The sequence below is a fragment of the Thrips palmi genome, unplaced genomic scaffold, assembly GCF_012932325.1.
Source record: "Thrips palmi isolate BJ-2018 unplaced genomic scaffold, TpBJ-2018v1 HiC_scaffold_7, whole genome shotgun sequence".
NCBI lineage: Eukaryota > Metazoa > Arthropoda > Insecta > Thysanoptera > Thripidae > Thrips > Thrips palmi.
The window spans coordinates 9925635-9952976 of record NW_023144634.1 but is presented as its reverse complement, the minus strand read 5'-3'; the positions used below and the strand labels follow the sequence as shown (position 1 = coordinate 9952976).

The following is a 27342-nucleotide window of genomic DNA, read 5'->3' as shown; positions in this document are numbered from 1 at the left end:
TACAAAATAGTATTGAAGCTTTTTACTCGCACAGCATGCATTCAGACCACATTTTATACATCACAAAATTCTTGTCAAGATCAAGAGATAAATAGATTAAGAGATCAAGAGATCATAATTATAAAACATAAAATGAAAAAATCCAATAATTATAAAATTCTTATAGAGTACTTATGAAGAGAGAGATAGTTAAACTCATGTCGTCAAATACGAAGATATCAATTACAATTTAAATTAATTCTTCATTACATAGAAAGTTTAGAAAGTCTGAGAAAGTTTGAATCGAGAATAATCAATATTGAATTTTTTGAAGGCCCCATTAAGATCATTCGTAATAGTACCGAGACCATGAACGTCAAAGATCAGAAGGACACACTTGAATGCTGGGGGATAAGTTAGGTCCCAAGCATGATAACACGCAAGAAGTGCCAGGAGAGAGCCACAGACAGTGGGGTTGTTAACAGGCATAGCAAGTGTGTCACCAACAATAAACGCAGCTCCCAGTTTGTCTTCAGTGTCAAAAAAAAACACCAGTCTTGCTCCCTCACCGGCTTCTGACTTGAGGTGTACATCAGGATCACCTTGACACTGAAAATATAAAATTAAGAGTTAGAGACAGCTTTCAAAATAAAGAGCATAAACTAATAAAATAACTTAATTTAAAAATTACCTGTTGAATTGAGAAGCAGGGGGGCAGCTTCTTCGAGACATTCTTTGGCTTGACGTCATTGTACAGTTTACAAAGAAAGTCTGCCCTCTCCCTCTCCGTGCGAGATGGTAGCGAGATGAAGTTGGCAATGCTCTGAACAGCATCACCCAAGTCAGACTGAAGAGATAAAACGTCCTTCTTCCTCATGAGACTAAACTCATAGCAGATCTGAAAATAAAATAAAATAAATTTCTTAAGAGTTCATTTATAAACACTTTTAATAAAGTTTAATGATTAACTTACAAGGTCCACCTTCTGTAAGTGTGGGTATTCATGAATAATTAAAGTTGGACTAGAGTCTGGTGGCAGATGAGAAATCCATTCCCGTCTTGGAACAAACGTTTCTCTGATGAGCCTTGTGTGATGAGTAGTGGCACCAACATTAGGACCGATTCCCTTGAGAGCTTCCTGAAGCTTGTTCATTTCTGAAGCTTCTGCCTCCGTCCGTGATGTCACACTGTAAATGGAAAAAGAAAAGAAATGGAAAAGTTGATATAAAGAGGAGGCTAAGATATGCTGGCCGCATCACTCATCTATTCACCTTTCAGACGGCATGATGAACTTGCGTTGCTTTTTCCTTGCTGGCTCTTCATGGTCATCAGTCAGACTTAAAGGAACAAACTTGTCCTTGCGGCGAGCATTGCGTACGAACATGCTTAACATGTCTTTCACCAGATGCTAGAAAAGAAGAGTAAGGTTAGTCTGACAGTGAATGCGCATGATGCCTAAAATACATCATGAAAAATAAACCATGAACTTACATTAGGGTTTTCTACATTCGTTGGATCCGACAGCTCAGGATGGGCTTTAATTATTGTCAGGGAGAAAATTTTGTAATCAGCCTTCGATATCAAGTCTTCCGTTACAGTTCTTAGGTAATGACCGTAGTGGGCGATAAATTTCTCCATGCAACTGTTTGCTTTGCCAATCATCGCCTTCAGGTTTGAAGGCAAAGCAGGCAAAGTCATCAAAGCACAGTTCTGCAGACAAGACAACAAAAGTTAGTTTCATAATCTAATATAATGATAATTGAGTCCAGGTATAAAAAGACTTTAGAAGCACAGTCAAAGACCCAAGAGTACTAACCTGATCTTTCCGGGCCCTTTTAGGACGAACAATGCTATTCACTGAAGGTGAACAAGAGCTGTCTAAACTAAGCAGTCGGCCGATGAATGATCTTGAGGTGACGACGGGGTGCCACACGGTCCATTTTCAATCACACAAGAGCCATCAGGCTGCACTTGTAGAGTTGTTTCTCCGGTACCAATGACAAGAGGCCCATCCATGTTGGGAGAGTTTAGAATCGGGCAGAAGATTGGCACGAGATCACTTTCATCCTCGATATCTTCCAAATCGTCAATATCAACCAGCACCTTCTCCTGCGTAGACTTCTTGATTTTCAATTTCTGGAAAACGACGGTGCATCCATCCATTCGTCTGCAGAGATCAGCGTCCGTTTCTTTAGCCTTGCCTAAGGCCAGACGCAGACTGTCGACATCACTAGTACCGGCACCACTTTGAAACTTGACGCACTTGTTGCGCTCACTACCAAGTTTAAGATAAACTTCTTTCATCTTCAGCGACATGGCCGCCAGCACAGATCACAAATCCGGACAGAGAATAACGTCAGTAAGTTAAAAACTTCAAAATCACACATGTTCAAAAATTACAGCCTATTTTATCCCGGACCAAGAAGAACAAAAATGCGTCAACCGGTAGTGCCAACGGCGTTCTCACAATGGTCAAAATTAATTTTAAGTAAGACTGACAATTTTGTTAGGAAAGGGGGATCTTTGTTTTAATTTTATTGTTTTAGAATCGCCAAATTTGATTGGATTCTTTTGAAACAGAACAAGTATTAGAATGCACCCATTTTTTTTCTGTTTTCCTCCGTGGTAGTACGGATTTGAGCATGCGGCGAGTGTAGGGTTAGGTTTTCTTGAGTAAACATCAACAACCTTTTTGAAATTCAAGAATAGTGCAGAAGGCCTTCAGTTATGTTCAGAAATCGCATAAAATGCAACATGGTCACTTCAAAAGTTTAAGTCAAGCCCAGTTAATGAATCATTATGTTCGAACACATCGGTATGATCCACATTTTAATGTGACCTGTGCAAGCGAAGGATGTCGTGCAACATACAGCAATTGGGACAGTTTCAAGAAACATATGAAAAGAAAGCACCGAGGAGCAGCACACGAGGATCCAATCCAAAATGCTGACATCAATCTTGGAGACAATGGTGATCTGGGTGACCAAATTCAAATTGACAACAGGCCGGATGACGCTCCAGGTAAAGAATCTGTTAATTAAATGATGCCTACTCTTTATCACATATTTTCCTTATTTGGACTAAACAACAAATTTAAATTGTGTTTCAGAATACGTGCAAGAACTCATTGGGTTGGACCAGGTCCAGTGGCATGCGGTTAAATTTCTCCTTATGATAAGGGACAAGTACCGAACATCAAATGTTGCAATGCTGAAGGTTTTATCAGGTTCGGAACATCTTATCAAGATATGCCTCATTCATTCTGGTAAGCTAGTTCTTTCTTGTGTGAAGTTAAATTATGTTCTATCTCTGCATTAAATAAATATTATATTTTGTTTTCAGAGCCAGATCCAGGAGGCAGCTAACCCCAACACAAACTTGATTCATGTCAACAGAGTACAAGATTACTTGAGGAGTTTTCCAGCCTCATCTGTGTTTTCACATGTATCGACAAAAACTATGCTAGATAGTTTTTTGGTCTCGTCTTTGGGTATGATTATGCCAAAAATGGTCAAGGTGGGTAAAGGCTGGCGTTGGAAAAGGAAACCTACCACTAAATTAGTTCGAACGATTCACTGTGCATATTCCATTCCGTTCCTCCAGTGTTTAAAAAGATTGCTTCAAAATCCCCAAGTGCGATCTTGTGTAGACAATCCCAAACTGTCAAGGGATGCCCTTAAAACAATCTTGATGGTCTTTATTATAAAAATAGTGCTATATTCAGTCAACATGTCAATTCCCTTGCAATTATTTTTTATTATGATGAAATGGAAGTTTGATAACCCTTTGGGTTCAAAATCTCACAAACTTGAATGTTTTATTGGGTGTTGGCTAATATTTATCCTGAATATAGATCCACGCTACAAGCTCATAATTTACTGATGGTAGCAAAGTACTGTCACATTGTAAAGTATGGGATCAAGAAAATTTGGCTGAATTTATAGAAGATATTAAAGTCTTGGAAAAGAGGGCATCACCATCACTGTTAATAATGTTGAAAAGAATTACAAAGGCTCTGTAATATTTGCTGCTGCTGACACCCTGCTGCTGCACTGCTTGGAGGCTTTAAGAAATCTGTGACTAAAACTATTCGAATGTGCCGTAGATGTCACACAGACCAAGACCGTTGGAGGATGTATTTCAGGGAGGAGTACTTTCATCTAAGGGATGTGGTGTCACACACAGACCATGTTGCAGCAGTGGAAGACAGAACTGTGACAAAGGCGACCAAACTTTTTTGGTCTAGACATTATGGCATTAATGAAGGTAGTGTGTTTATGGGCTTGGCTGCGTTTGATGTACTAAATGTTTTCCCCAAGACATTATGCATGTAATAGCGGAGGGAGTTCTGGAAGTAGAATGAGAGTGTTTCTAAAATTTTTGTGTGGTAATCATTTCATTTCACTAGACATCTTGAATCGTAAACTGCAACATTTTGATTATGGACACCTGCATCGTGACAAGCCGAGTGACATCCACAGTGATCACTTAGACAATTCGCTGCGACAGTCTGCAGCCCAGATGTTATGTTTAGCATATGTTCTTCCATTTGTTCTTGGAGATCTTAAATGTGATGATAACAATCTTCATTGAAGCCAAGGAGCGCCTGTTGTGCCACACAAAGCTTCTTCAAATTCTACTATGTGTTACGCATTTGTAATCCCTCGGGCACAACTTCATCTCTTGGCCTTTGCTATTGAGTCGTTTATGTCAAATTTTAAAGCATTGTATCCTGAACAAATGGTACATAAATTTCATTTTCTAATTCACATAATAAATCAAATTTTATTATTTGGCCCACCAAGACAGCAATATTGTATGAGGTTGAAGCATGCCATGCATGGTTTAGGGATTGATGCGAGTACTAGGAATGTTAAGAACTTGCCTTGGACTTTTGCTTATCGTTATGAAGTCTGAGGTGCTCGGAGCTGAGCTCTGGCCCAGGTGTGTACTCATCTTCTTTTCTTTACTCGGGTCACGATATCAAGGAGGGTCATACAATCAAACTTCTTGACCTTGAATTCAGAGACACTGTGTTCAGAATGTTACCCTTTGTAAATAGAGAGACTTGTGAGGTCATGGTGTCGCCAGAGGTAACAGTTCATGGAACTACTTTCATGTCTGGCTCAATTATTTTAGTGTCATGTGAGGAAGATGATCTTCAATTTTTGGCGTTGTAAAACAATCTATGTTTACAACGAAATTATTCTTCTATTGTACTCAACGCTTGTAACATTGGGGTACTTTGGCAATCTAAACGCCTATAAGTTTCCCCTCATAGCACTTAAATGAAGACATTTTAAGGTTGACAACTTGTTACTCCCATCTCCTCTTTCCGTCTTTCACTTAAATAGATGTAAATACATTGTCTTGTCAACTTTTTTAGGGCTGAATTTATAAGTGAATGATTTTATATTTTTAAATGTAAATAATTTTGTTTGTATTATTAAATAAATTAATAATTTTATTTCTATTTGTTTTAAACTTCCGCCAATGATTATTTGGTTTGTTTTAAATAAATTCTGATCCAACAATTTTGTTTTTATGCTACTTTGAGAAGTTTCTCAATTATGGCAGAGTCCACCAAATCCTCTAAGTCATAGCAGAACACGGCAGCGCTGTGTCTTCCCATCCGTGCCAAAAATTGACACGTTTATAGCGTGTCTCGTCACATCCGGTGTAAAAATAACACCGATTTGTGTGTGTATGCTCGAAACGTGTCAATGAAACACCATTAACACGTTACCAGCTGTGTCATAACACAGTGAATAAAACACCTCTGTTTGCAGGGTAGCGGCGCTCACGGAAGAGGCAGAACCTGTTGGATGTTGGGGCGGGCCGACCGGGCTCAGCCATTCGCGACGGCTCTCAGCGCTACCGGCGGGACGGTGCATGGCGGTGGCAGGCCGGCAGGGAAATGCACCTCCTCAACTCTGTCGTCCATAGAGCCACCTAAAATCCATCTGCAGACTCTCTTCAAATTGTTAAAAGCGTTGGCAATCGACGGCAAGGCCCTAGTCCGTTCCTGTGTTCCGCGAGACACCTCCATCCAGGACGGACGCGGCGGGGCGCCACCAGCCCGCCGCCGACGCCGCGGAGCGCGATGATATTTGTTGATGACCGCGCCGCCTGCAGGAGGGACCGCAGGCCTGAAGGATGATGATGAAGACCGCTGGAGCGTTAGTTTGGCGGAGTGGCAGTGTTTTACACATGCAGACAGTCCCGCCGTCCCGCCAGCCCACGCGCCCATTTTCATCCGAAAAAGTGAAACTTGTGGCGGCAATTCTCGGAGTGGCGTAACGCCTTATGCGGTCGTGAATTTCTTTTTCAATTCGGGGAAAGTCTATTTGGACCGGTCATCCGTCTCCATTGCCGTTGGTCTCCCGATATTTACATAGAGGACGTATACGACATGACAGGACAAGATTGAGAATCTGGCGGGGCGTCGCGCCGTGGGTGCGAGAGAGACGTTGTGCGACGCGGCGCGACGTGTCAAACGTTATTAATGAAACGGCCAGTCGCCCTCGCCTCGCTGCCGACCTCTAAATATCCCGAGCCATCAGAAAAGTTTTCTGCCGCCATCGGGGGTCGAACCCGCGACCGCAGCCCCGGCGGCTCTGGAGTTGGTGAGCTAGTTACCGAGGTGTCATCTTTCGATACGGCCTTGATTAATTTGAGCAGAGAGGGGGGCGAGAGGATGACTCACTGGAAAAGCGGCCGGAGAAATTCGCCACAGCACTCACAGCAGCGCCACGGAACGAAATTCCAGCACGCCCACCCTGCCCTTGCTCTTTCCGTCCAATGAGGCGTGATTTGTCTCGAGAGTAAATAATTGTTTGGTGTGGAATTGGTCCGTCAGGCTGACGAAGGGCTGGTTAGCGCTGGGCCCTGCCCTGGCTGAGGCCCTGCCCTGCCCTACGGTTCGACCCTCCTCCGCTTACCTCACACGCTCTCAATCTCACTAACCAGGCGAGCCAGCCGCGCCGGGCGAGGACGGGCGGTAGGTATGCCCCAGTGACTCCCTCGGACTCCCGCTCGGACTCCAGGAGAGGAATCCGGTGTAGCTTTAATCGCCCGGCGGGATGAATTCCTCGCTCTTGTTGTTGCCCGGCACCTTGCTGTTGTTGTTGGATCGGCGGCGCTTCTTTTTCGATTTAATTCTATCTGCGCTTCCGTATTAGCTCCGCGTGTCGGCTTGGCTCTTGGATTCGGCCGGAGGGACCCGACTGTGGTGCGGCCCCTGCAGGCCCCACACGGAGTCCCCGTCATCGCAGAAAGCCACGAAATTTGGAAATGATAACGCAGAGAAATAGATTTAATTAACGGAGTGTAACGGGGAGTCACATTTCCGCTACCTGCTCGCACAGTAATTAATCTCGACATGGAGGTGACAACGCCCTGCTCGTGGTGCACCCGGATCGCTGTGTAAGCCACCGTGTTTACACAAATAAAACAGAGTGGCAGGCACACACACTCGAGCAAACTCACCTGGCTACGCACTATTATTGCATTAATGGATCTAGGATCTAGAATTTCGGTGTATGATTACAGTGCTGCTGTGACGTGAAGTTGCTCTCGTGCGTGAGCGCGCGCTTTGGAGCCCTACGCACATGAGTACGTGTATGTGTGTGCGTGTGTGTGTGTTGCCTGACGAGGTGGTGATGTGTGTGTAGGTGTGTGCGTGTCCGCGGTGTGGGCTCGCATGGTGGTCCGCGGGGCGGACTAAGTCCACACGGCGCGTGCATAGGCGTGGACACATGGCGCGGCTAGCTGCATCGCCCGCGGTGGTTTGTGTGTATGTGTGTGTGTGCGTGTCGTATGGAACACAGAAATTGGAGAATATAATCATCGGTCGTTTTCAAGTAAAACCCTTCAAAAAATTTCGTTTGAAATAGCAATTATAGACGCCGAAAAGCAAAAACCCCAGGCCTCCTCGTTTGGATGCTGGCACGAGTCTTACGATGGATGACCGACGTCGTGGCGATGTCTGTGTGTGTGAGTTCAGCACGAGGGCATGTTCTCTGTTGGGCCCGACGCCGCCAGCGCGGTACCGCTGTCGCGCGCGCGTCCCGAAATTAATAATTTCAGTCGTCTCAGGTTAGGTATGTTTCCCTGTTTAAGATGTAAATTAAGGAGTGTGCGCGCTTTTCCTGTGTGTGTGCGAGTGTGTGAGTGAGAGAGGCGGTCACACTCGTTTAAGGTGTGTAAGTTGAGGAAATAAGCGGAGATGGATTTTTCTCCCTCTCTCCTGCTTCTGGAGCAGCTTGAGGGATGGCAGGTGAGTTCTGTCTCCCTTTTGTGCCCTCTAGATTCGTCCTCTATCTCTCTCGCGCGCGCTTCTATGATGGATAGAAGCCGGCGGTTTGTTAACAGCGACAATTAGTCAGAAGAGCAGCGAGGCTCTCAGTGAATGGAAATGAGTCTGCCTTTTTTACAAACATAAGAGAGCATAAAAACCTCATCAATTTCTCGACGTACTCGCTGAGCTGCGCAGAGCCACCGTGACGGGAGGTGAGTCCCTCTCCCTCTCTCTCTTTCACCTTCCCTCTTTCTCTCAATGCGGGCAATCAATCAACAGTGTGGGGGTTGGGGTCCCGTCGAGGGCCTGGCCGGCGTGGCCCCTGTGGGTGGGAGGCAGCAAATTGAAAGGGACACATTTGGACAGGGCACCCACAGTGAAAGGGGCGCGAATCACCAGCAGTGTGCTGTCCACCTCTGTCCACAGGGGACTCTCTTGATCCACACTCCGGGAAAACGAGGAGAACAAACAGAATTCTAGAAAATTTCAAATGTTTTCCAACGCGCTTTTTTCGACTGTTACAAGGACATGAAATCAGTGCCCTTACATCTGTGCGGTCGAGAAAAGAGGGCCGGTCAGCGACCGCACCTGCTCAGTCTGAATCACACACACCTGAGGTAAGACAAAGGGCTGCGGGGACGGAAGTCGTAGGGACATAATCTGACAAGGGCCCTTTGAGATAAGGGAGCTCCCGGGCACTAGGGCCAACACACAGGGCGCCGCCACAGCAGCCTGCAGGAAGTCGACACAGAAATCTGTCCCTGGGAGGTACGCGGAGGGGGGCGGCACCGCCGCTGGAGGCACCGCCACTGGAAGCTGGAGGGAACGCGATCCCTGCGAAATTCATCAGCGCCTGATCGGGTTAGACTGCGAACACATTAATCACTCACTCATTAGGTACGAGTAAATGACTTCCATCGTCGACTCCTTTTTTCCCTTCGGAATTATTAATGTTTGAATTAGCTTCGGCGAGGGGCGTGGCAGGGCGTGGCGGGTCGGGGCGGGGCCCTCAGCCCTAGACGGACGTTGACGAGCCCGCCACCCACCCCAGCCATTTCGCTGTTTTCTGGCTCACGTCAACAGGTGCATTGTAATGAGACGGCCCTGGCGGTGCCCTGGCGCTGCCCTGGGGCGATTAGGCTGCTCAACAAATACGAGGACCGGTACCGCCCCGCCCCTTGCGTGGCCAGTGGCCGCCGTGGCCACACACCGTGCGGCCTCACTCCAGTTCGGCTGGAGCCGGCCAGGGCAGATGGGTGGCGGGGCTACACCTGCAGATGCCGGCGTGCTCCAGGAGCTGCTTCAGGGCTGCAGGGCCCGACCAACGATTAGCCGGCCGAGCGGCAACTGGAGACCTCCTGGACTTCCGATTACCTATCGCGCCCGCAATGTAGGCTATCTGCGATGGCTCCGTGTGCCACTACCACCACCGCCGCACCGCGGCCCCTAGGCCGTCCGTCGGCCCGTCCGTCTGCCTGCCGGCTATCTTCGCCACGCGCAGGGTCCGTCGTGGGCGTCGCTGCGTGGCCAGCACACTGAGAGTCTCCCTCGTCGCTCTGCCTCTGTCGCTCCCAAAGGGCGTCCCGTGCGTGTGCGAGAGAGGCAGAGCGACGAAAGCGGCTCTCGGAATCAGTCCGCAGGTCGCACAGCGAAGCAAGCCAAGCACACGTAGCGCGGCGCGCAATCTGAGTTATGAGTGAAATCACACAGCCTTCCTCCGAGCCGGGCGGCCAGCCAGGCGGCCGGCCGGCCGGCCCCACGGAGGCCCCGTTGGGGCTGGGCGGGCTCGGAAATGAACTCAACAGCGGGGCAGACAGCGTCATGACGCACGACAAAATATGGGGCATGAATCAGGAGCGTGTGTGGCACACTGTGTACGTGCGAAAGGCGTACTCCGGCGGTGGATCTCTCACAGTGTGCCGCATGGTTTTTAATCCAGCACCCAAAGTTTCTTATCCCGCCGAGAAGCACTTGTCGTGCGCTCAGACTGGTCGGATTGACTTGTGTTTCTTTCGAGTGAACTCGGGTGGAATCCCCTGGCCGGCCGGCCGACTCGAACTTTGAGGGAATCATCAAAGGGGCCACTTTTTCCGCTCCGCACACCGGTCCGATGATGATGGACCGCGCCGCTCGCGGCGGAGGCGGTTCGAAAAAAGCGACTGCACAAACTCTAGGGACGCCGCCCCGCGCCGCCCCAGGGCCCCGGGGGCGGTCCATGTTTGTTTTCCCACACTGCGCGGGCACGGCGGGGCAGTCGCATAAAGTCGTCAATACCGCTGCAAACGCTGCCTGAATTATGTGCGTGTCTGGAGATAGGGCGTTGCCGCGCTTCGCACGGTTGGGCGCGCGCCGCGGACAAACAGGGTGCGAACTACATGGAGGCCGCGCCGCCGCGCTGCCATGCCAAACCGACGACAACTCACTTTTCACTCGGCGGGGCCGGCGGACGGCCAACACCCTTTCGGACCACCCGAGAGAAGATTGTTTCCCGAGTACCATTATTACACTCGGGTTTTCGGCGTGGCGTGGCGGCTTGTACGTTTTCGACGCGTTTTGGCGACTTGGTGCGTACGAGCGACGTCCACCCTCTCACGCCCCTTGATCTGCTGAAGCATCGCCGCGCGGATCGCGACCGGCAGGTGAAGTACGCAGCGGCAAAGCTCCGCGGGGAGAGGAGGAGGGGGGCTTCATTTCCGCTTCTGATTCTTGTCGCTTGCATTGTAATGCCCGCCCAGTCCGGCCCGGCCCGGCGGGCCCGGCCTCCACGCGAGAGTAACTGTCATGAAAAAGGCTTGCGCCAGTTTCACTCAGTTTCACGCGCACGCCCCGCCGGCGGCGCGGTGGCCGAGGCCGGCCGGACGTCGCTCTGTCTCTCTCGCACCCGTGCGGGCCCTGCGGCACGCCCCGTGAGTGCGACAGAGACGGAGCGTCACTCCCCCGGAATCAGTCTGCCTGCAGTGGCCGCCGCCGGGTTTCGGCGCGTCTCACACAATGTGTAATTTCCTCCTGGCGCACCTAGAACGCGGCCACCCTTCCCCCGACGGGGTTTCTGCTGTTGTTGTTGTTGTTGTTGTTGTTTGCAATCGCTGCGGTATTTTTCTCTCCGCCGTTCGAATTGGGTTTCCCGCAATTACAGTCGGGAATTTCAATTCGGTCGCTGACATCATTGACTCTGTTCTGCATGTCGGTAATCTCTGTCCGTAATGCGAGGAGCGAGGACTACGCGAAGACGACGAAGGGCACGAGGGGGAGCCGCAGGCTGGCCTGCGGTTTGGCCGGCAACGAGTGGGTGATTCGATCCATTAAAAAAAGTCGATACAAGGGGGTGTTCCTCGGGTTCGAATACCCGCAGCGCCCGCCTCGCTTTCGGGCTGCTTTCATCATTGTTCGAGTGTGTTTGTGTTTGTTTGTGTGCGTGTGTGTCTGTGTGTGTGCGTGTGTGTGAACTCGGCCACTGTTCGGACATGCAAAAGGCTGCCGATCTGTCACTGGCGGCGCTACAACTGTTGCTCGGGGGACTTCGCGCGCGCGGAAGCGGAACAAGCGAAGGTGGCGCCTCTTTTTTTGTTCTTTTTCTTCTTTTTTTCGGGGAAGCGGGAAGCGCTCTCCGGGGAAATCGGTCTAGTCTTCCCTGCAGGAGAAACAGGGCGCCTTTCACTTAGGCGCGGACTGGAGGAGTGACATCTCGCTCGGACGCTTATCGAATTGGACCGTGCGAGGCGGTTAGCTGGTGCTTGCTAGCTGGCGCGGGCGGGGTGTCTGTTCGTGGATATGCGTCTTCGGGTACGGCTGTCCGTTTTCCGGGGCGAGTTTTCCGATCGGGTCCCCAGACGGGCAGGGGCGCACCTTGAAACCACTTGGCCCTGGCGGCCATAATGCACCGCCGCCTCGCCGCGTCCACGAAGGCCGTCTCGCTCGGCCGGCAGTGCGACGCCTCCGTCTCTCTCGCACCCTGCTGGCTCGCCCCGTGAGTGCGAGAGAGATAGACGAAGGCGCTGTGTTCGACACCAGCCTGCACGCGTTTTTGGAGCGCACCCTTCGCCGGTAACGCCCGTTCATGCGTGTAAGGAGCAGGCCGGCACGCCACCAGCACGCATGTGTGTGTGTGTGTGTGTGTGTGTGTGTTCTCGGAGTGAATATGTCACGGCAAGCTGCGAGCAAGCGGGCATAAAGGGGAGACACATCATCATACAGCGGGGCTGCCTCCGCGTCGGCCGCCCTTCACCGAGTCGTGGCGGAGGCTGGCCTGGCCAAGAAGAGCATCAGCGTGGCGCCGCCCCGGACGCGACCCCGCCACAGTGGAAGCGCGACCAAGCGCGCGCGAGGAGAGTGGAACCGCCGTCGGGAAATTTGCAGTGATGGAGGCGGTTTGTCGCACACTGGAATAAGTTTCGGCCTGGAAAGGCGCTCGGAAAATGGCGGCGCTGCGCAGAGAAAGCTGCGGTTTTCCGGGTTTCCCCCGCGCGGCAGGTGTGTCCATTGTTGGGGCCGGCGAGGCGCACCGGGCCGAGGCCGCCGAGGCCGCAAGGTGACTGAAATTCGATCAGGTCCCCACCCTCATGATGGCAAGCATGAAGGCGAACCCGAGCCGGCGAGGTTTATCGCTGGCGTAGCTGGCGTAGCTACACTGGAGGCGGCGGGGGCTTTCCTCTTTTTACACCCAGGGATCCTGGAATCCTTCCCGGGTCGCGGGGTGCCGAATCCACCGGGAGATGGGGCTGGCTCGGGCCGGTGATTGGCAAAGCGCGGGGCGCGGCGGGGCGGGGCCCTGCCTGCCCGGTGCACTACACCGCCTCGTGAGGCACTGTACGTCACCATTTCGCCAGACCAGCAGTGCATCCTCATCACAATGGGTGACCTCCGACCGGTGTGGCCGAGCAGGCCGAGGGCGGATTGGCTAGAAGGGCCGAGCCCAGCCGAGCCGCTCCCAGCAATCACTCAAGATTTGCATCAATGGACATTGTGGGCTGAGTGTGCTTTCGCTGCTTGGCATGACGCTATTCTCGTTATCTCGGTGTTCCACGTGTTCCACGTGTGCCTCGCCGCGTTTCGCGGTACCGCGGGGGCGTACACTGTCGGCGGAGTCGCCGCGGGCGAGCCTTGTCGAGTAAACTCCGGCTGACCTATGCCTTCCGGCCGGCGTAAGAACGGAGCGTCGAGACCGAAAAGCCTTTCGATGCTCTTTCAAAACTCGAATGCGCGTCGAGTGAACCACCCTTGGGGTCTTCGTCCGCGAGTCTGCCGGTTCGATGTTCGATCCCCGCTCGGGGCGCGGCCCCATCCGCGATTCAAAAGCCAATGGCATTATGCAGCCTTCCACATACCTCCATCCATATGTGTGTTCTGATACTCGCGGCCTTGCGGTTGGTTAGACACATTGTGATTGCATATGTGAGCGGGGCCCGGCGGGGCGGGGCGGGCCAGGGTGCGGTTAGCCGCAAACCCCGTGTGAGTCAGAGATCTCGTTAACGCGCCGTGGAGCCGTGGACCAGCGAGGGGCTCAGCCCGCCACTTCCCGCCGTCTTGCCGTCTCTCTCTCTCTCTCTCTCTCTCTCTCTCTCTCTCTCTCTCTCTCTCTCTCTCTCTCTCTCTCTCCAGAGACGGGACGCCTGTGGCTTCGGCATCCCGCTGTGCTCCGCTGCACCGCGTGGACTCGACTGCCTACCCGCCGGGCGCTTGCGGAGCAGGAAAATCAACAAACAGTCGCTGCCGAAAGGACTTCCTTGCGTGACGCGAAACGGCTCGGCGGCGACCCTGGCGGCACTGCACTGCACCGCCGCCGAGGTGCGTGGAGTGATCGAAGCCGTCCCTAGCCGCGCACAGTGGGCCAGAAGACCGGTGGAGGCGGTCGAAACTCTAGACGCGTTTTGAGCTCCAGAGTCGCTTAATGGGCCTCGAACCGAACTTGTGACCCCACCAATGGATTGCTCTCAGAACGAGGAATCCATAGGTGGGGTCACACGTTTGGTTCGAGTCCCATTTAGCGACTCTGGTGCCCAAAACGCGTCTAGAGTTTTGGCCGCCTCCACCGGTCTTCTGGCCCACTGTGCGGCGGCCGCGGCGCCGGCGTCTCAAATTGCATCGAGAATGAGCGCTCGCCGGGTTCGGCCGGCGTGCGTGCGTGCGTACACTGTGGGCCGCGATGCGGGCCATATGCGTGCTCGCGTGCACATCGTGATGCAGCAGCTGCCCGCCGACGACGACGACAGTCAGTTTCAATATTGCGTGCCCGTGCGTGCGCTCTCCCGAAAATTGAGTGCAATTTAGCGGGGCCCCTTCAGGACGGAACCGCAAAAGTTTCCAGGACTCGGCTTGATTCCATCTCCCCGCGGATGGCCGCGCCGCGCGCAGTCAGCTGTCCGTCAAGCGGAGCGCGAAGCACGCGAAGCGCGATGACAGTTTGTTCGGCGGAAATTAATAATGTTGTTAGCGGGTTTGATTCGGCCGCCTTGCGGTAGCGGGCCCTGCCGGCCCTGCGGCCCATCAAGCAGTATCACGAGCCGAACTCCCCGCGAGGGCCTCACTCATGACGCCCGTACACTGCCAACAGAACGGCAGCGATTAGCGCTGTTCAGAGAGGGCGCACGGGGCAGCCAACCCAAGGACTCCACCCCGCACTCCCGCCGCGCATTCGTCTTCCGCATCGTGAATTTTTCATCGAGCCGCGCCGCCGGTTCGTATGAGAATGTGGGTGCGAAGTAGGGCAGCAGGCTGCAGCGGGCAGACGCGATAACTTGGACCACGATTGACTGGAAGGATGCTGTGGTTTCCGGTTTCCATGCGGACGGCCGCCCTAGAGGCTAGGTCCTCCCCCCGACCAGCCAATCAAGCCTGTCCCGCCGCATTGACCGCCGATTTTTCTCCCGATCGGCCCGAAGTAGCAAGAGTATCCTTTAGGGTCTCACTGTCTCACCTTGCTGGCGGCCCCGGCGCGGCAGGCCTGCCGTGGCGAACTCTCCATCGTGATTGACGAACTATACGGCCAGGCCGAGGGCCGGCCCCGCCCGGCCTAACCTCATGATAAATGATGCCTCGCCCTAAAAGTCGCCCGTCCCGCGGAGCGCGCAGAGCCCTCTCTGCAGTGCAGAGCCGTCTCGACTTACGCCTTATGCAAGGCCTGCACTGCAAGGCGACGCTTGAAAGGCTCTTGCCGCGCTCTTGCTCGGCCGTCTGCGATTTTGCGAGTGGACCGCCTACTCACTCACTCCCTCCCTCACTGTCTCGGGTGACTTTTCAGCGGGCAGCCGATTTCAATTAATAATGCCAGCTGTTCCATGAGTGTTCCGCACGAAAAAAGGGAGCCGCGCATACACTTTTACCGCTCGCACACACACACACAAGTCGCACACACGCACGGCGAAGGCGGTAAGCACCGAGGAAGACATTTTATGGGGCCGGCGAGGCAAAGGGAGCCGGCAAATATTTGAAGACTCGGTGCATGGCCCGCCTCGGCCCGCCTCGGTCGCCCTGCCCGCCCAGGCTGCTTGTTAAAAAGGGGGAGACGACCGTTCGTATTGACAAACGCCGCACTGTCGACTTCCCGATGCGGGAAAGCGAAGCGCGCACCGCGGCGGCAGTAAAGTTTACAAATAATTAATGCGGCCTTCTCGCTGCTGGCGAGGTTGCCTGCCTCAAAGGCCCTTCGCCAAACTGTCGCTAGTTGTTTTCTTTTGTCTGTTTTAATCTGCGCACAGCCTATGGCGAGCCTATGGCAGGCCTATGGGCAGTCTATGGCCGTCTAACCGGGTTAACACAATGCGTTCGGATAAATCATCTGTTGAAGCGCTTGCCCCGCTTGCCCGCCAGTGATTCGCCCTTCGCGCGGAGATTGGAGGGAGGCGGAGGGGGATCGCATTCAGCGATGCAGTCAAGCTGTCACAACTCCATGAATCATACTCGAACGGCTTGCATCCCAAGCACACTGCTCCCGCGGGCCCCGCCGGCAGTGCGAAGGAGACGGACAATGTCATCGAACCCCGGCAGCCCGATGTACCCCACGCCACGCAGCGGACGCCGCCCGGCCTCTGTCGATTAATTTTCGTACGGAATTCACGTTGGGTGAGGGACGAATTAAAAGACAAGTTTGAAGGTCTGGGTGTTGAAATCAGGAACACGGTGGCAGGGTCCGTCCGCCGTGAAGGCGTCAGTCTGGAAGTGACCACCGAGCGGTCGGGCCGTCTGGGGCCAGACTAGGGCAGGCTAGACGCGACGGACCGATCGGCAGCAGCTATAAGCGAGTGTGGGGCCCTGCCGGGCACTGCTGGGCCCTGCGGCCAGCGGGTGTGAGGCGAACCGGCGTCGGCCTCCATTCACGTCAACCCGATCAGATACAGACTGCACTTGCGCCCCTTTACCTTGCGAGGCGCGAGGACCCCGCCAGGACCCCGCCAGGACCCCGCCAGGACCCAGCCAGGACCCCGGCAGGGGGTGGCGGGGCGTTGTGGGGCCTCCGTGAGTCGAAGAATCAGAACCGGTTATGAGTGGTTAGGTTTGAAGCCATACCTACAACACACGCACTCACACACGCACACTCACACAGCGCGCGCCGGCGGCGGGCCTGTATTCAAATAATTCGGCTGGAGGGGGAAGGCGATAACGAGATGGGTCTGGACAGGCCGAGGTGGAGGGGGCGGCAGGCGGCACCGACCGCCAGGCCCGTCGTCGGGGCGACAGACTCGCCACCATCCGGCAAACAGGTGGAGGAGAAATTATTTGCGAATTTGCGGGGTGTTTCCGCCGCGGCGAGGAAAAACCACTGGCGCCGGCCGCGGAGCGCGAAGCACGGCCCGTGTGGGGAGGGGGCAGCAAGGGGTGGCGATTACCTGTTGCGCCGGGCCACCCCCACCACGCCCACCCCCCACTTAGCGCCAGTCAGCACACTTGAAGAGGCGTAGGTAATCGGCGGGGCACTTTAACAAAGGGCTGCAGGGACCCAAAGGATGTAATCACTGTTTTCCTTGCGATTCCAGGAGCAGCAACAGCAGGCCATCAAATATGGATTCACACACACATACACACACACACAGCACGTGGAGGTCCTCGCGGCGGCAGCGGAAGAGGTGGGTAAAGAAAGGTAGTTGGCCCGACCGTTTCTGTTTTTGCTGGCGGCTTTAATGGATGCCCAGGTCGTTGCTGAAATCATTGTTGCAGGAAACACATGTTGCAACGAGGGCTGCTGCCTTTGAGACCGTGTAATCCGCCACTAAGCCGGAACGGCCGGAACCCACCCACCTCGTCGTGGGAAGCACCGTGTGGGCGTCCATTTAACCCCTACTCTAGCCGCCTCCGTCAGAGGGCTTCGATTTCTCGATTTCTGTCGACCCTCTCGAAAGAAGCACAGAGCCCAGGGCGTGTGCCGAGTCCGCCTGCGGCGATCGGCGACCCCCTAACCCCGTGTCCGAGGGGCCGAGGCAGACTGCCGCGGGCAGGCCGGCGTCGACGTCTTCTTGAGCGCGAGCCGCGAGCCCCGCCGCCCGACTACAATGGCTGCCCCGCGCGCCATTTTGATTGGCCGGTCTTCTCGTATCCGCGCCGGCCCGGCCGCGGTGATGCGTGGGTACTGCGGCGCCCGCCGGCCGGGGCTCTGTTCCCGCCGTATTTGCTCTGCGGCCGGCCGGTGGGCCCCGCGCCGCCCCGCGCGGGGCTCGAACCAGCTCCAGTAATGACGATAATCGCTCTCCTGCGGTGGTCAGCGCACGGCGCGGCCACGGCCTCGGCCACGGCCCGGAGCCCCCAGGCCTCGGCCCGCACGTTCCCCGCGGACGGTGACTCCGGCCTCGCCGCCGGAGTTCTCCTCCGGCTGCCTGACGCACGCTGCGTCTGACCGGCCGGCCGGCGGCGGGAGGGAGTACGGAAATTACGCCCGCATGAGCCGGTCGGGCGAGGCCTACCGATACCGGGCGAGCGTGCTCCCGTGCCCCTTCATTCATTCATTCATTCTTCCCTGGGAAACTGGAACGAAATCATGAAAAAGTCGGGGATCAGTGGATTCCCATAGCGGCCGCACAGCGGCCCTGCTCATAACGCACCAGCCAGAAGCAGCCGGGTCATGGAGGGTCATGGGGCCGCGGTGCGGGTGACACGGCATGAGCGCGCTGGAAGCCACAAGCACACCGCACGGGCCAGGGATCCCAGACTGATCCCAGAGGCAGTGGGGGTCCCGGGGGGCACCGAGGGGTCCCACAGGGCACCCAGTGACTGCACAAAGGCAGCGCGCTCGCTCGGCCCGCCTCGGTCACTGTCAGGGTCATCCCGACTCGCTGCTGCCGCAAGAATGTGATGATGATCCAGCCTCCGGTGCACACAGTGGGAATGGAATCACGGTCCTCGACACACTCACACACACAGACAGACGGACTTTGTCAATCACGCTAGTGACAACCGGGAAACACGCCACGCGACAAGCGTTTTTCATTAATCCTTCTTTTTTTCTACGTGGCACGGATCACGGCAGGGATTAGCCGTAACCGGACAGTCGATACGAATGGATACCCCGCGATGGCTTATCGGTGATACCGATGCCACTTCGACACTTTTGTCCAGTCATTCACCGGGGCCGCGTCCCTGGAGCACATTTCCATTTTCTTGAAACGTACTGCGACCTCACGGACGGGATACCTGGATTTGAGTAGGCCGATGTGGTGCCCTCTCAGATGCCACTTTCACTGAGGTAGCTCGCCCAGGGGATCTCGGGCTGGGAGGATATGAGGTGGTTTTCGGTGCAAGGATAGCGTTGATCTCAATTGGGTCAAGGGCTCGTGTTGAACCATCCTGTTGTTGATTCAAGCCCAGCTGTCTTCGGCATCGACGGTAAATTCGTTCCAAGTCTTTACACTCCGCAAAAGTCTCCAATTCACCAAGAACGAGGTCTTCTAGCACTGTACTGTACGCGTTCCCGCCAAACTTGAAGCGAGTGTGGCAGTCTGGACACGTTTACACCACGCCCCGGCGAAGGGGGCTCGTCCCGCACGTCTTCTGCAACTTTGTGTGCGTCGGTACTGACACACCACGGGACGGACGCCTGGCCAATCGCGTTGCCGGAAAGAGGATCGGCGGGCACGGCCGCCAATAACTTTGCCCATTTTGTACCTTGTCCGAACGTCGATAAGTCCAAGCCATTCATCGCGGCGCGCCGTGTCGCACAGTGTCGCAACGAGATTGGCACCGCGATGACAGTGAATCATTCGCCGTGTTTGCATTCAACGTCTACACTGCCAAGACGGCTATTGATTCATTCATTCATTCTCGAGGCAGGGCCCGGCGGAAGGGGCGTGGCGGCGAGGGGCGGCCGGGTCGCCGATGCAGGATAACGTACATCGAGGTGGTCCAAACATTCCCCAAGTACGCGTCATCGTATCCGTACGTACGCCCCCCGGACCCGCCCAGCGATTACCCATCGCATAGACAAAGCCTGTGTGTGTCTGTGAGAGGTGCTGTGCCCCGGACGTTCGGAGCCGCTACCTCCCCGTGTACCCTTATTCCACCCCGCCCAAAAGCCCGGTCGGAAATTCAGTCATTAATAATTGATTCATGTCGGATGGCGCCGCTAAGACGGACGAGGAGTAAAGGTAAGTAACCTGCAAAGAGACTGCCTTCCTCCGACAAATTTTTCAAGAAACGGTATTATAATTCAATTATGGTAAGGAATACCGTTATAAAACTAAACAAAAACAAAGGTGGGTTGTTCTTTCTTCGCTGAATTCCTCCCACGCCACGAGGAAAAACAGCAAGAACATGAGGGAGATGCGCTAATGCGGTACGGAAGTGAGGCACGCCTTGATGGACGGACTGACGAGGTGTCGCCAATCCACGTCAGTCTTGAGTTAATTTCGCAGATGTTTACCTTTCCACTCGAGCCGACTAATAAGGGTCAGGGGGAGAAATGGAGGGGAATGAATGAAGAGGAAATAAAAAAGAAGAGGAAAGGCAAATAAGCAGACGGCCGCTGTCTTTCCCTGACGCTCGCCTGATGCCTGCCTGATGCCTGCCTGAGCGATTCCCGCGGCAATGTAAAAGTGCACGCCCACCCGCCCCGTCTCCGCGCTTAATTGCTTCGTCTGCTTTTTGATCGGCGAGGGAGTGCTCCGCCGGTACCATCGCACAGACTCACTCCTTGGGCAGCGAGTGACGACAGGCATCGCGGCGGGAGTGCCGTGATAAAAAACGCCGCCAAAATTATATGCGAAGTGAGGAAATCTTGTAATGTAGATGAGACGTATGGAGATGCGCCGGGGTGGAGCGGCCGGGAGTTGGAGCACAACATGCTAATTTGGAAGTTTTAGCAGAAGGTGAACACAGCAGCTCAAGAAGGTGGAAAAACGTTTGTAGATATCACAGGACACATGGTTCGAAGGACAAATGCTTTTCCCCCGTGTCCTTTCCACATTTTTCCTTGGCTTATTTTTTGCTGGTTTGAATGTTTGCGCCGCAAAATGGAAGGTGGTTTACCCCACAGCACGCGCGACGCGACACACACCCACTCAGACGGCCACTCCCACAAAGTCCAAAGAGCGCACCCCGTGCCCTGGGCAAACTGTCCCTGCCCACCTACACACACAAACACACAATCACACACGTGGGGGACTAAAGAGCCCTGCCTCGTATGATATTCATAGGGCCGGATTAAAAATGAGCGAGGTGCTTATTGCTGGCTTAGCAGCCCGCGAATTAGAAGGGCGTCGCACAGCCCTGCGCTGCGCCCTCGAGGAAAGGGGACAAGCGGGAAGGGTTGCAGCAGGCACTCTTCCCTTGATTGGACACCGTGACAAGCAACCAGGCATCCATGGAAGACGGCCAAGGTACGGGGAAATCTGCAGGTATTTGACAACTCCGCAGCCACAATCAGTTTCACAAAGTTTTAAATTTGCAAGTTAACTAAAATAAAATATTTGGTCGTTGTTTTAGCTGTGTCCTGGGACACCCCGTATCCAGGGCGGTGCGGGGCATGCAGACTGCCCCCTTATTTGAATACGGAATGCCTATGGACAGGGACGGGCGGGGCGACGAGACGGGCCGGACGGCCAAACGGTCAATTATTGTTTCGTACCCCTGCAAGCACGCTTGCGTGAGAAACCGGGAACAACCGGGAACCGGGTGCAGAGAGGAATCTGAGGAAGTTCATTCAGGCGGAGCGAGTTTGCACAGTGCCAGCGACGAGGCGGACTGCCAGAGAAACCTCCGCCAACTCTGACGGGACTTTTTAATCCGCAAACTGTCGACAAAAGCTTCCCGATATCCGAAATATTTTCCGCGCCTCTCGATAAACGTTCCCCGCGGCTACCGGTTGACTGCTGGCTCATGTTCTGTTGAATCGCTCTCGCGGAAACGTTAAAAGCCGCGTAAAAACTGTAGCGCGCACCGGCAAACAAATGGCCTAAACAACAGGGAGCTGCCCGCCTCGCTGCTCTAAACAGGCCTAATTGAATTTTACAACCGATTTGAAAACTAGTTTGCTCTTTGGCGGGCTAACGATGTATTGTGCAGTGCAGGTGCGGCCGGCTTCTCAGAAACTTTGCATTTCCTTGATCGTGCTGCGCGCATGCGCAGACCGGCCCCTCAAAATGAAGGGGAGTTGCTGCCCTCTAATACTTGTAATAAAAGAAAAAGTTTAGCGAGGGAAAAAAAATACGATTTCAAGAAATCCTAGGAGTCACGAAGTCAATTTGATTATTGTGTAAGAGTGTGGAGAAAGAAAAGAAGTGGTGTTGTGAAGTTGTGGCTCAGGGGACTACCAATGGCAGTGGTACCAATGTGGTCGATGTGCCATCCGTCGAAATTTAAACTTGACAATAAATAGAAATCAAAATGCTGGTAAATTCAAAAAATTCCAATGCTAATGTATTCCGCAGTGTTCTGACAATGGAACATCTTTGAAGTCCATCATGGTTAAAATGTTCTTAGCAGAAAGAAGTCAGTAAATTAATTTTCTCGGGTTGGCAACTATTTTCTCGGCGTCTGCGCCCTTGCGAAAATCGCGAAGCTGAAAGCGCCAGCAGTCGCGCATTAAAACTGCCCCTCCATTGTTGTGGACGTTGAATTGTTTGGCTTGTTTCAAAAGGCTATGGTTCTCTAGTCATGTTTTCTTCAATTCTGTGTAATAGTTCTCCCTTACAACGTATCAACACCACGACGGTTGGTTTGACAAACTTCATAAACTCGGGAGGGATGGTTTCGAAACGCGGGTGAGTCTTGTTCGAGGAACATGAGCACTGCAAGTCGCGAGGTGGAGCGAAGTGGTCCTAGTGCTAACTGAATCACAACAACAACACTGCGCATGTCCAAAAACACTCCAATCAAGAAGTATTATTGGATAGTTCTACCCGAAAAACTGCGTTCGAACCGGCACCAATTCTATTGTTGCATCTTGTCTACCTGCAGTCAAAGAAATTTTTCATTTCGAACGTTGCTTTTTCAGCTTTTGGAGTAAGCTGTACAGACCCAAAAAGAAGCTCCGCTATTGGTCCGCCCCGGCTCGGCTCCCCCCACTCCCTTTTTTTTCCTTTGACGAGTCGAGTTTTGCCATGGAAACGGCGATTTTGACAGCAAATTTCTCAAAATTGGCCACCAAATTTTTGACCAGATTTCAACATCAGAATCAGCGTTCAAAGTTCTACTAGTCTGCAAAATCTCATTAAAATCGTATAGAAAACTTCCGAAATGCATAAAGGGCCACACAAATCAAATCTCGAGCCGGCTGAGTCCTGGGTATACTATAAGGCTACTTCGTGCCTAAAAATTAATGTGGCAGTCTTACGCGATGATTCGAACCACAGTGATTGTGTTCCATTTTGTATTGATACGTACGCGGTAATGTCAGTGGTTGTGACCTCTAAGAACGCAGCCTACTGGCTTCTTTCGGGTGTTGGTTTTCGCTGTGTCCAATTTGGTTTCGTTTTGTTGGCAGTTGTTTCTGGCAGTGCCAGGCAGTGCCCTCACTTTGCTCCCCATTTGGCCGGATCGCTCGCCCATTCAGGCCTTCGGGCCCGCAACAACAAAAACGAGAATAACTATTTGCTCTCTCACTCAGTCCGTTCGTCCGCGGGGCGTAGGGCGGCGTAAAGGCGGGTTCACGAGTCGCTTGCGGCGAGCTGCTCTGCGTTACGGTGAGCTGCTCTGCGCTACGGCAAGGTGCTCGGAATTCGTGCCTGCACACGAGTTTCTTTGCGTTGCGGAGACAGAGCTGCGGAAACGCTAGGCGCGGCTAGGCACGGCTCGGCGACACAACCTCCCCCACCCTGTAGAATCCCTACCCCCACCCCCACTCGCAGGCCGGCCCGCGCTGGCCCGCGCAGTCCCGCGTCGCCCGGCAGCCAGCGGCAGCATCCCCCACTACTCCTGTCCTTGCGTTACGGCGACGTGCTTGCGGAGAATATCAAACGTGTTTGAAAATCAACGCAGGGCTCGTCACCGCAACGCAGCGACCTATGCGCGCAAGGAACTCCTGAACGGCACCGCCTGCGCCCACGCGCTTGATGCGGAGCGCCAGCGCGTCGCAGGTCACCGCAACGCAGAGCAGCTCGCCGCAAGCGACTCGTGAACCCGCCTTAAGTCAGTGCGCATTCCGACGGGACGAGAGCGGCGCGCGCCGCCGCAGACTGAGCAGTGCTCCGTCTCTCTCGCACACCTAGGACCCTCCATACGTGCGAGAGAGACGCAACTCTGAATGGCGCCGCAGGGACCGCTCTCGGTCGCTTTGCGTCGCTCCGGCACGCCCAACGGGCACACCCCGACGCGCAAACACTCGTGCCGTCGATACCTCTCGATCTGCATATCGTTTCGAGATCGGCAGATCGATCAATCGGTGACGCGGTCGATTAGCATCGATTATTCAGACAACCGACAAGCAGGACGGGAGTGGCCGCAGTGACACCTCAGCCGCTGCACCGCCGGTCCGTCGCGGCTGCCGGATTCGCGACGCCTCGGAGATGGATCACCGCGGGCGGACGGTTCACCAAACATCAAATGAAGAAATTTAGAACATTTTACTGTCCAAGAACCAGCTTATTTGCATTTTTGTTGCAATTTTTTCCTGAATCTGAAAACCATAAGCAGCGCCACCGACGGCCGCCCCCTTTCCACATCACTTTCCTCGTTCAAAGACGGAGCCCCATTCACGGTGGTGCACTCCGGGACCTGCCGGGCCAAGAGTCACTTCGACGCTGTCTCTCACGCCCCTACGGCACGCCGTGGACGCGAGAGAGACAGAGCGACGACACGACTCGGAATCAGTCTGCAGGAAGGCGTCAAGAATGAGGTGCATTAGTGCAGCGGGCCAGCAGGTCCCGGAGTACAGAGCGTACGTAACAGCCGGCCGGCTCCTGGACACATTTCCAGGCGGACACTGCTATCCAAAGTATAGGGCAGTAAAACCCTCAAACTGTTGTCTGCGCCCCAATCAGGCCGCTGCTACTGCGCTGGATCCAGCGATCCAGGTCCAAAAAGGGGTCCAGAAGGATCCCTGGATAACAAGGCGACCTGTCCCGCTGCCTCCGTCCGTCGGTCCGGTCCAGCAGTCCGGCAGCCGTGGATGTCATGTTATTGAACTTCGATGCTGGACGCGCTGGAACCAGGGCGCTTATCTGCCTCGGTCCTTCCCCTTCCGGTGCACCGCCAGTGTCCCACGAGTACACTCCAGGTGGAGAGTCTCGCACAGTGGGCCAGAAAGCCGGTGGAGGCGGCCAAAACTCTACACGCGTTTTGAGCGCCAGAGTCCTTAAAACAGGACGAATGGGTTCGTCCTGTCTAAAGTTGTCTGTAGCTCAAAACGCGTCTGGATGTCTCTCTTTTGGCGCCACCACTGAAACGCAAAACGAAGACACTTTGTAATTGCGCCCGGCGCACTGCTTCACCGAGGCGACCGTTCCGTAAAAGAACAGTAGTTGAGAAACACGACGCTTCTAGTTTTATTCCTTGAGAGGCCGTAGTCTCGTCCATTAGCTCGCTATTATAACAGCTCTGATTTTTTTTCCTCCCGAAACGGGGAAAGAGGACGGAGCTTGCCCGGCGCGGGCCATCGCCTCCCTGAAAGCCCTCAGGGTGCCGGCCGTGCCCGCCGAGACTGCTTCTTATTTCTAAAAAGTAAACGTGCCTGTTCTTGCATGCGCCCTGCCGGCCCTGCCTGGCAGCCAGTGATGGCGGGGTCCGTGGGTCCCTCACCCCTCCTCTCCCTGCACACCGGGCGTAAGTGGCTGCCTTGTGGCTGCGTGTTGGTATTTAGGGAGTATGAGTGTCCGGCCAGCATTACCTGGCTGCAGGTACCGCCGGTAGGACCGCAGCCACTTGGCCACTTTTGGGACAGTCAGTCCGCACTCGCCATAACCGAAGGCGGCCGCAATGGGAGGCCGGAAAAAAATGGCCTTTCACGTCGACTTGATTAGAATTGAATTATGTCGCGGCCGTGAGTCATGGGGCCGCTACTGTTGGGGCCCTTCCCTTCGGGCTGCAGCGCGGCTCCGTTTCTCGAAGCGAGCGTTTCCCCGCATTGAATTTAATCCCCGGGGGACGCGCGACACTGTGAGCCAGCACACTGGCGACGCGGGGGGACACCGCCGGAGCCCCACTTGGATTCCAGTGTCACCAATAATTAAGGAAGAGACAACAAGAGAAAAAACTTTTAAAAGGCCCCCGACTGGCCGACCCTGATACGCCCACTCCTGAAAGTGATTCGGCGGTTTTCGACACGACGTGTAGGGGGCGGGTTAAGGCGCAACTTGCGAGGCGCCGCAGGCCAAAGCATTTCTCAAACCATTCATTAATTTCCACGCCATTCCACGAAAACATTTTGTGTAAACACGCGCGAGCACTCACACACACACACACGATACTATCGGGCCGTGCCGTACCGTTTCCTCCGGGCTGCCTTGCCTTCTCGCCCGCGCACTACCTCCTTAGGGAAAAATATGCTCATAAGTTGCACACGCATCAGATCATGCTCGGGAGATAGAACCGTGTTCTGGCGACGGCCAGACGCCGTGACTGGCGTGTTAGTGTGTGTGTGTGTGTGTGTGTGTGGCCCATTCATCCCAGGCGAGGGGGTGGGGGTGGATTACAGCTGATAGATATCTATAATAAGATCATGCAGGCCTCACTGTCCCGACGTGAAATGCAAAGGGGCGGTGGCCTCACCGAGCCACTTCTTGACCACAAAACACACACACACACACACACACACACACACACAGTGGACTCCCACACCCACACACACTCGGACCCTAGGTGTGTCACCTATAAGACGGAAGTACTCGAAGCCTCTTATGTTCTGGCGGGTGACTCTAAATTTCATAGGTCGAGCGCCTTGCCTTGAGCAGAGCTCAATTATTTTACTTTTATAACTGTTTTTTCCCGCGTGAACAGTGACGTTGGACAGCAGTTCGAAGGGGCATTGTAATGTTTCCATCGGACCCATCGACCCGAGTTCCATTCTGAAGGAAACGAATGCAGAAATGCAGCGGGATTGTGCGATGAGTTCCACACGACGCGGCCAAATTGTTTTCCCTCGACTTGCAACAATGACCACGATGGGTTGCGGGCGTTGCAGTCGCCGTCTGGCCCTCTCGCGCTCGCGGGGCGTCCCGCGGAGGTGCGAGAGAGACAGAGCGAGGGAGTTAGTGTGCTGGCCCGCGGCTGTTGGTACTCCAGGCGCTCGGCCGGGCACGACCTGCAGTGCAGGCTCTGGCCTAGGAACTTGCACACCGACTACACCCGCTGGCTTCGCCTGTGCACAGTGGTTTAAAATCCTCTTTTAGGGGGAATAAATCGATTTTTCAAAAGTGTCGCAGGGGGCATTCTGGGGGGTGGAAACGAACTATAATACTCCAATACAATATAAAATGACGTTTATAGATTTTTATATGACGCTGGAAGCCACTGGGAAGGGTTTGATTTTAGTCTTTTGTATTTTGATCAAATTCACCTAATTTTCTTAGATGTTTCCTACCCTTATTTTTCCAATGAGGGCGATGGTACTGGTATGTTGGCGTGTTTTTCTTTTCGTTTCATCATTAATCAAAGGAAAGCAGCACACAGCGCAACATTTCGTTCGCGGTTTGGCTCACGGTGGCGGGTTT

General features: G+C 53.9%; 2 protein-coding genes across 3 annotated transcripts in view; one reads left to right on the top strand and one right to left on the bottom strand.

Moving 5' to 3' along the window:
• The window catches only part of LOC117652614, an 88542-nt gene that overhangs the window by 13833 nt on the left and 47367 nt on the right, over positions 1–27342 (top strand). The window lies entirely within an intron of this gene.
• LOC117652613 lies at positions 186–2314 on the bottom strand. The gene is made up of 6 exons (XM_034397658.1): positions 1796–2314; positions 1471–1689; positions 1251–1387; positions 953–1166; positions 671–877; positions 186–588 (listed from the first exon to the last, which is right to left on the bottom strand). Exons 2-6 carry the CDS (start codon positions 1675–1677, stop codon positions 259–261), a joined length of 1095 nt encoding a protein of 364 aa, XP_034253549.1. The 5' UTR covers positions 1678–1689; positions 1796–2314; the 3' UTR covers positions 186–258.

What these genes read in the sequence shown, in the direction of transcription:
- LOC117652613 (XM_034397658.1), bottom strand. Translation starts at nt 1,677, where the DNA reads ATGACTTTGCCTGCTTTGCCTTCAAACCTGAAGGCGATGATTGGCAAA. An exon ending in TTCATCATGCCGTCTGAAAG is followed by an intron (nt 1,167 to 1,250) that starts GTGAATAGATGA and finishes TTCCATTTACAG; the next exon opens with TGTGACATCACGGACGGAGG. An exon ending in CCTGCTTCTCAATTCAACAG is followed by an intron (nt 589 to 670) that starts GTAATTTTTAAA and finishes TTATATTTTCAG; the next exon opens with TGTCAAGGTGATCCTGATGT.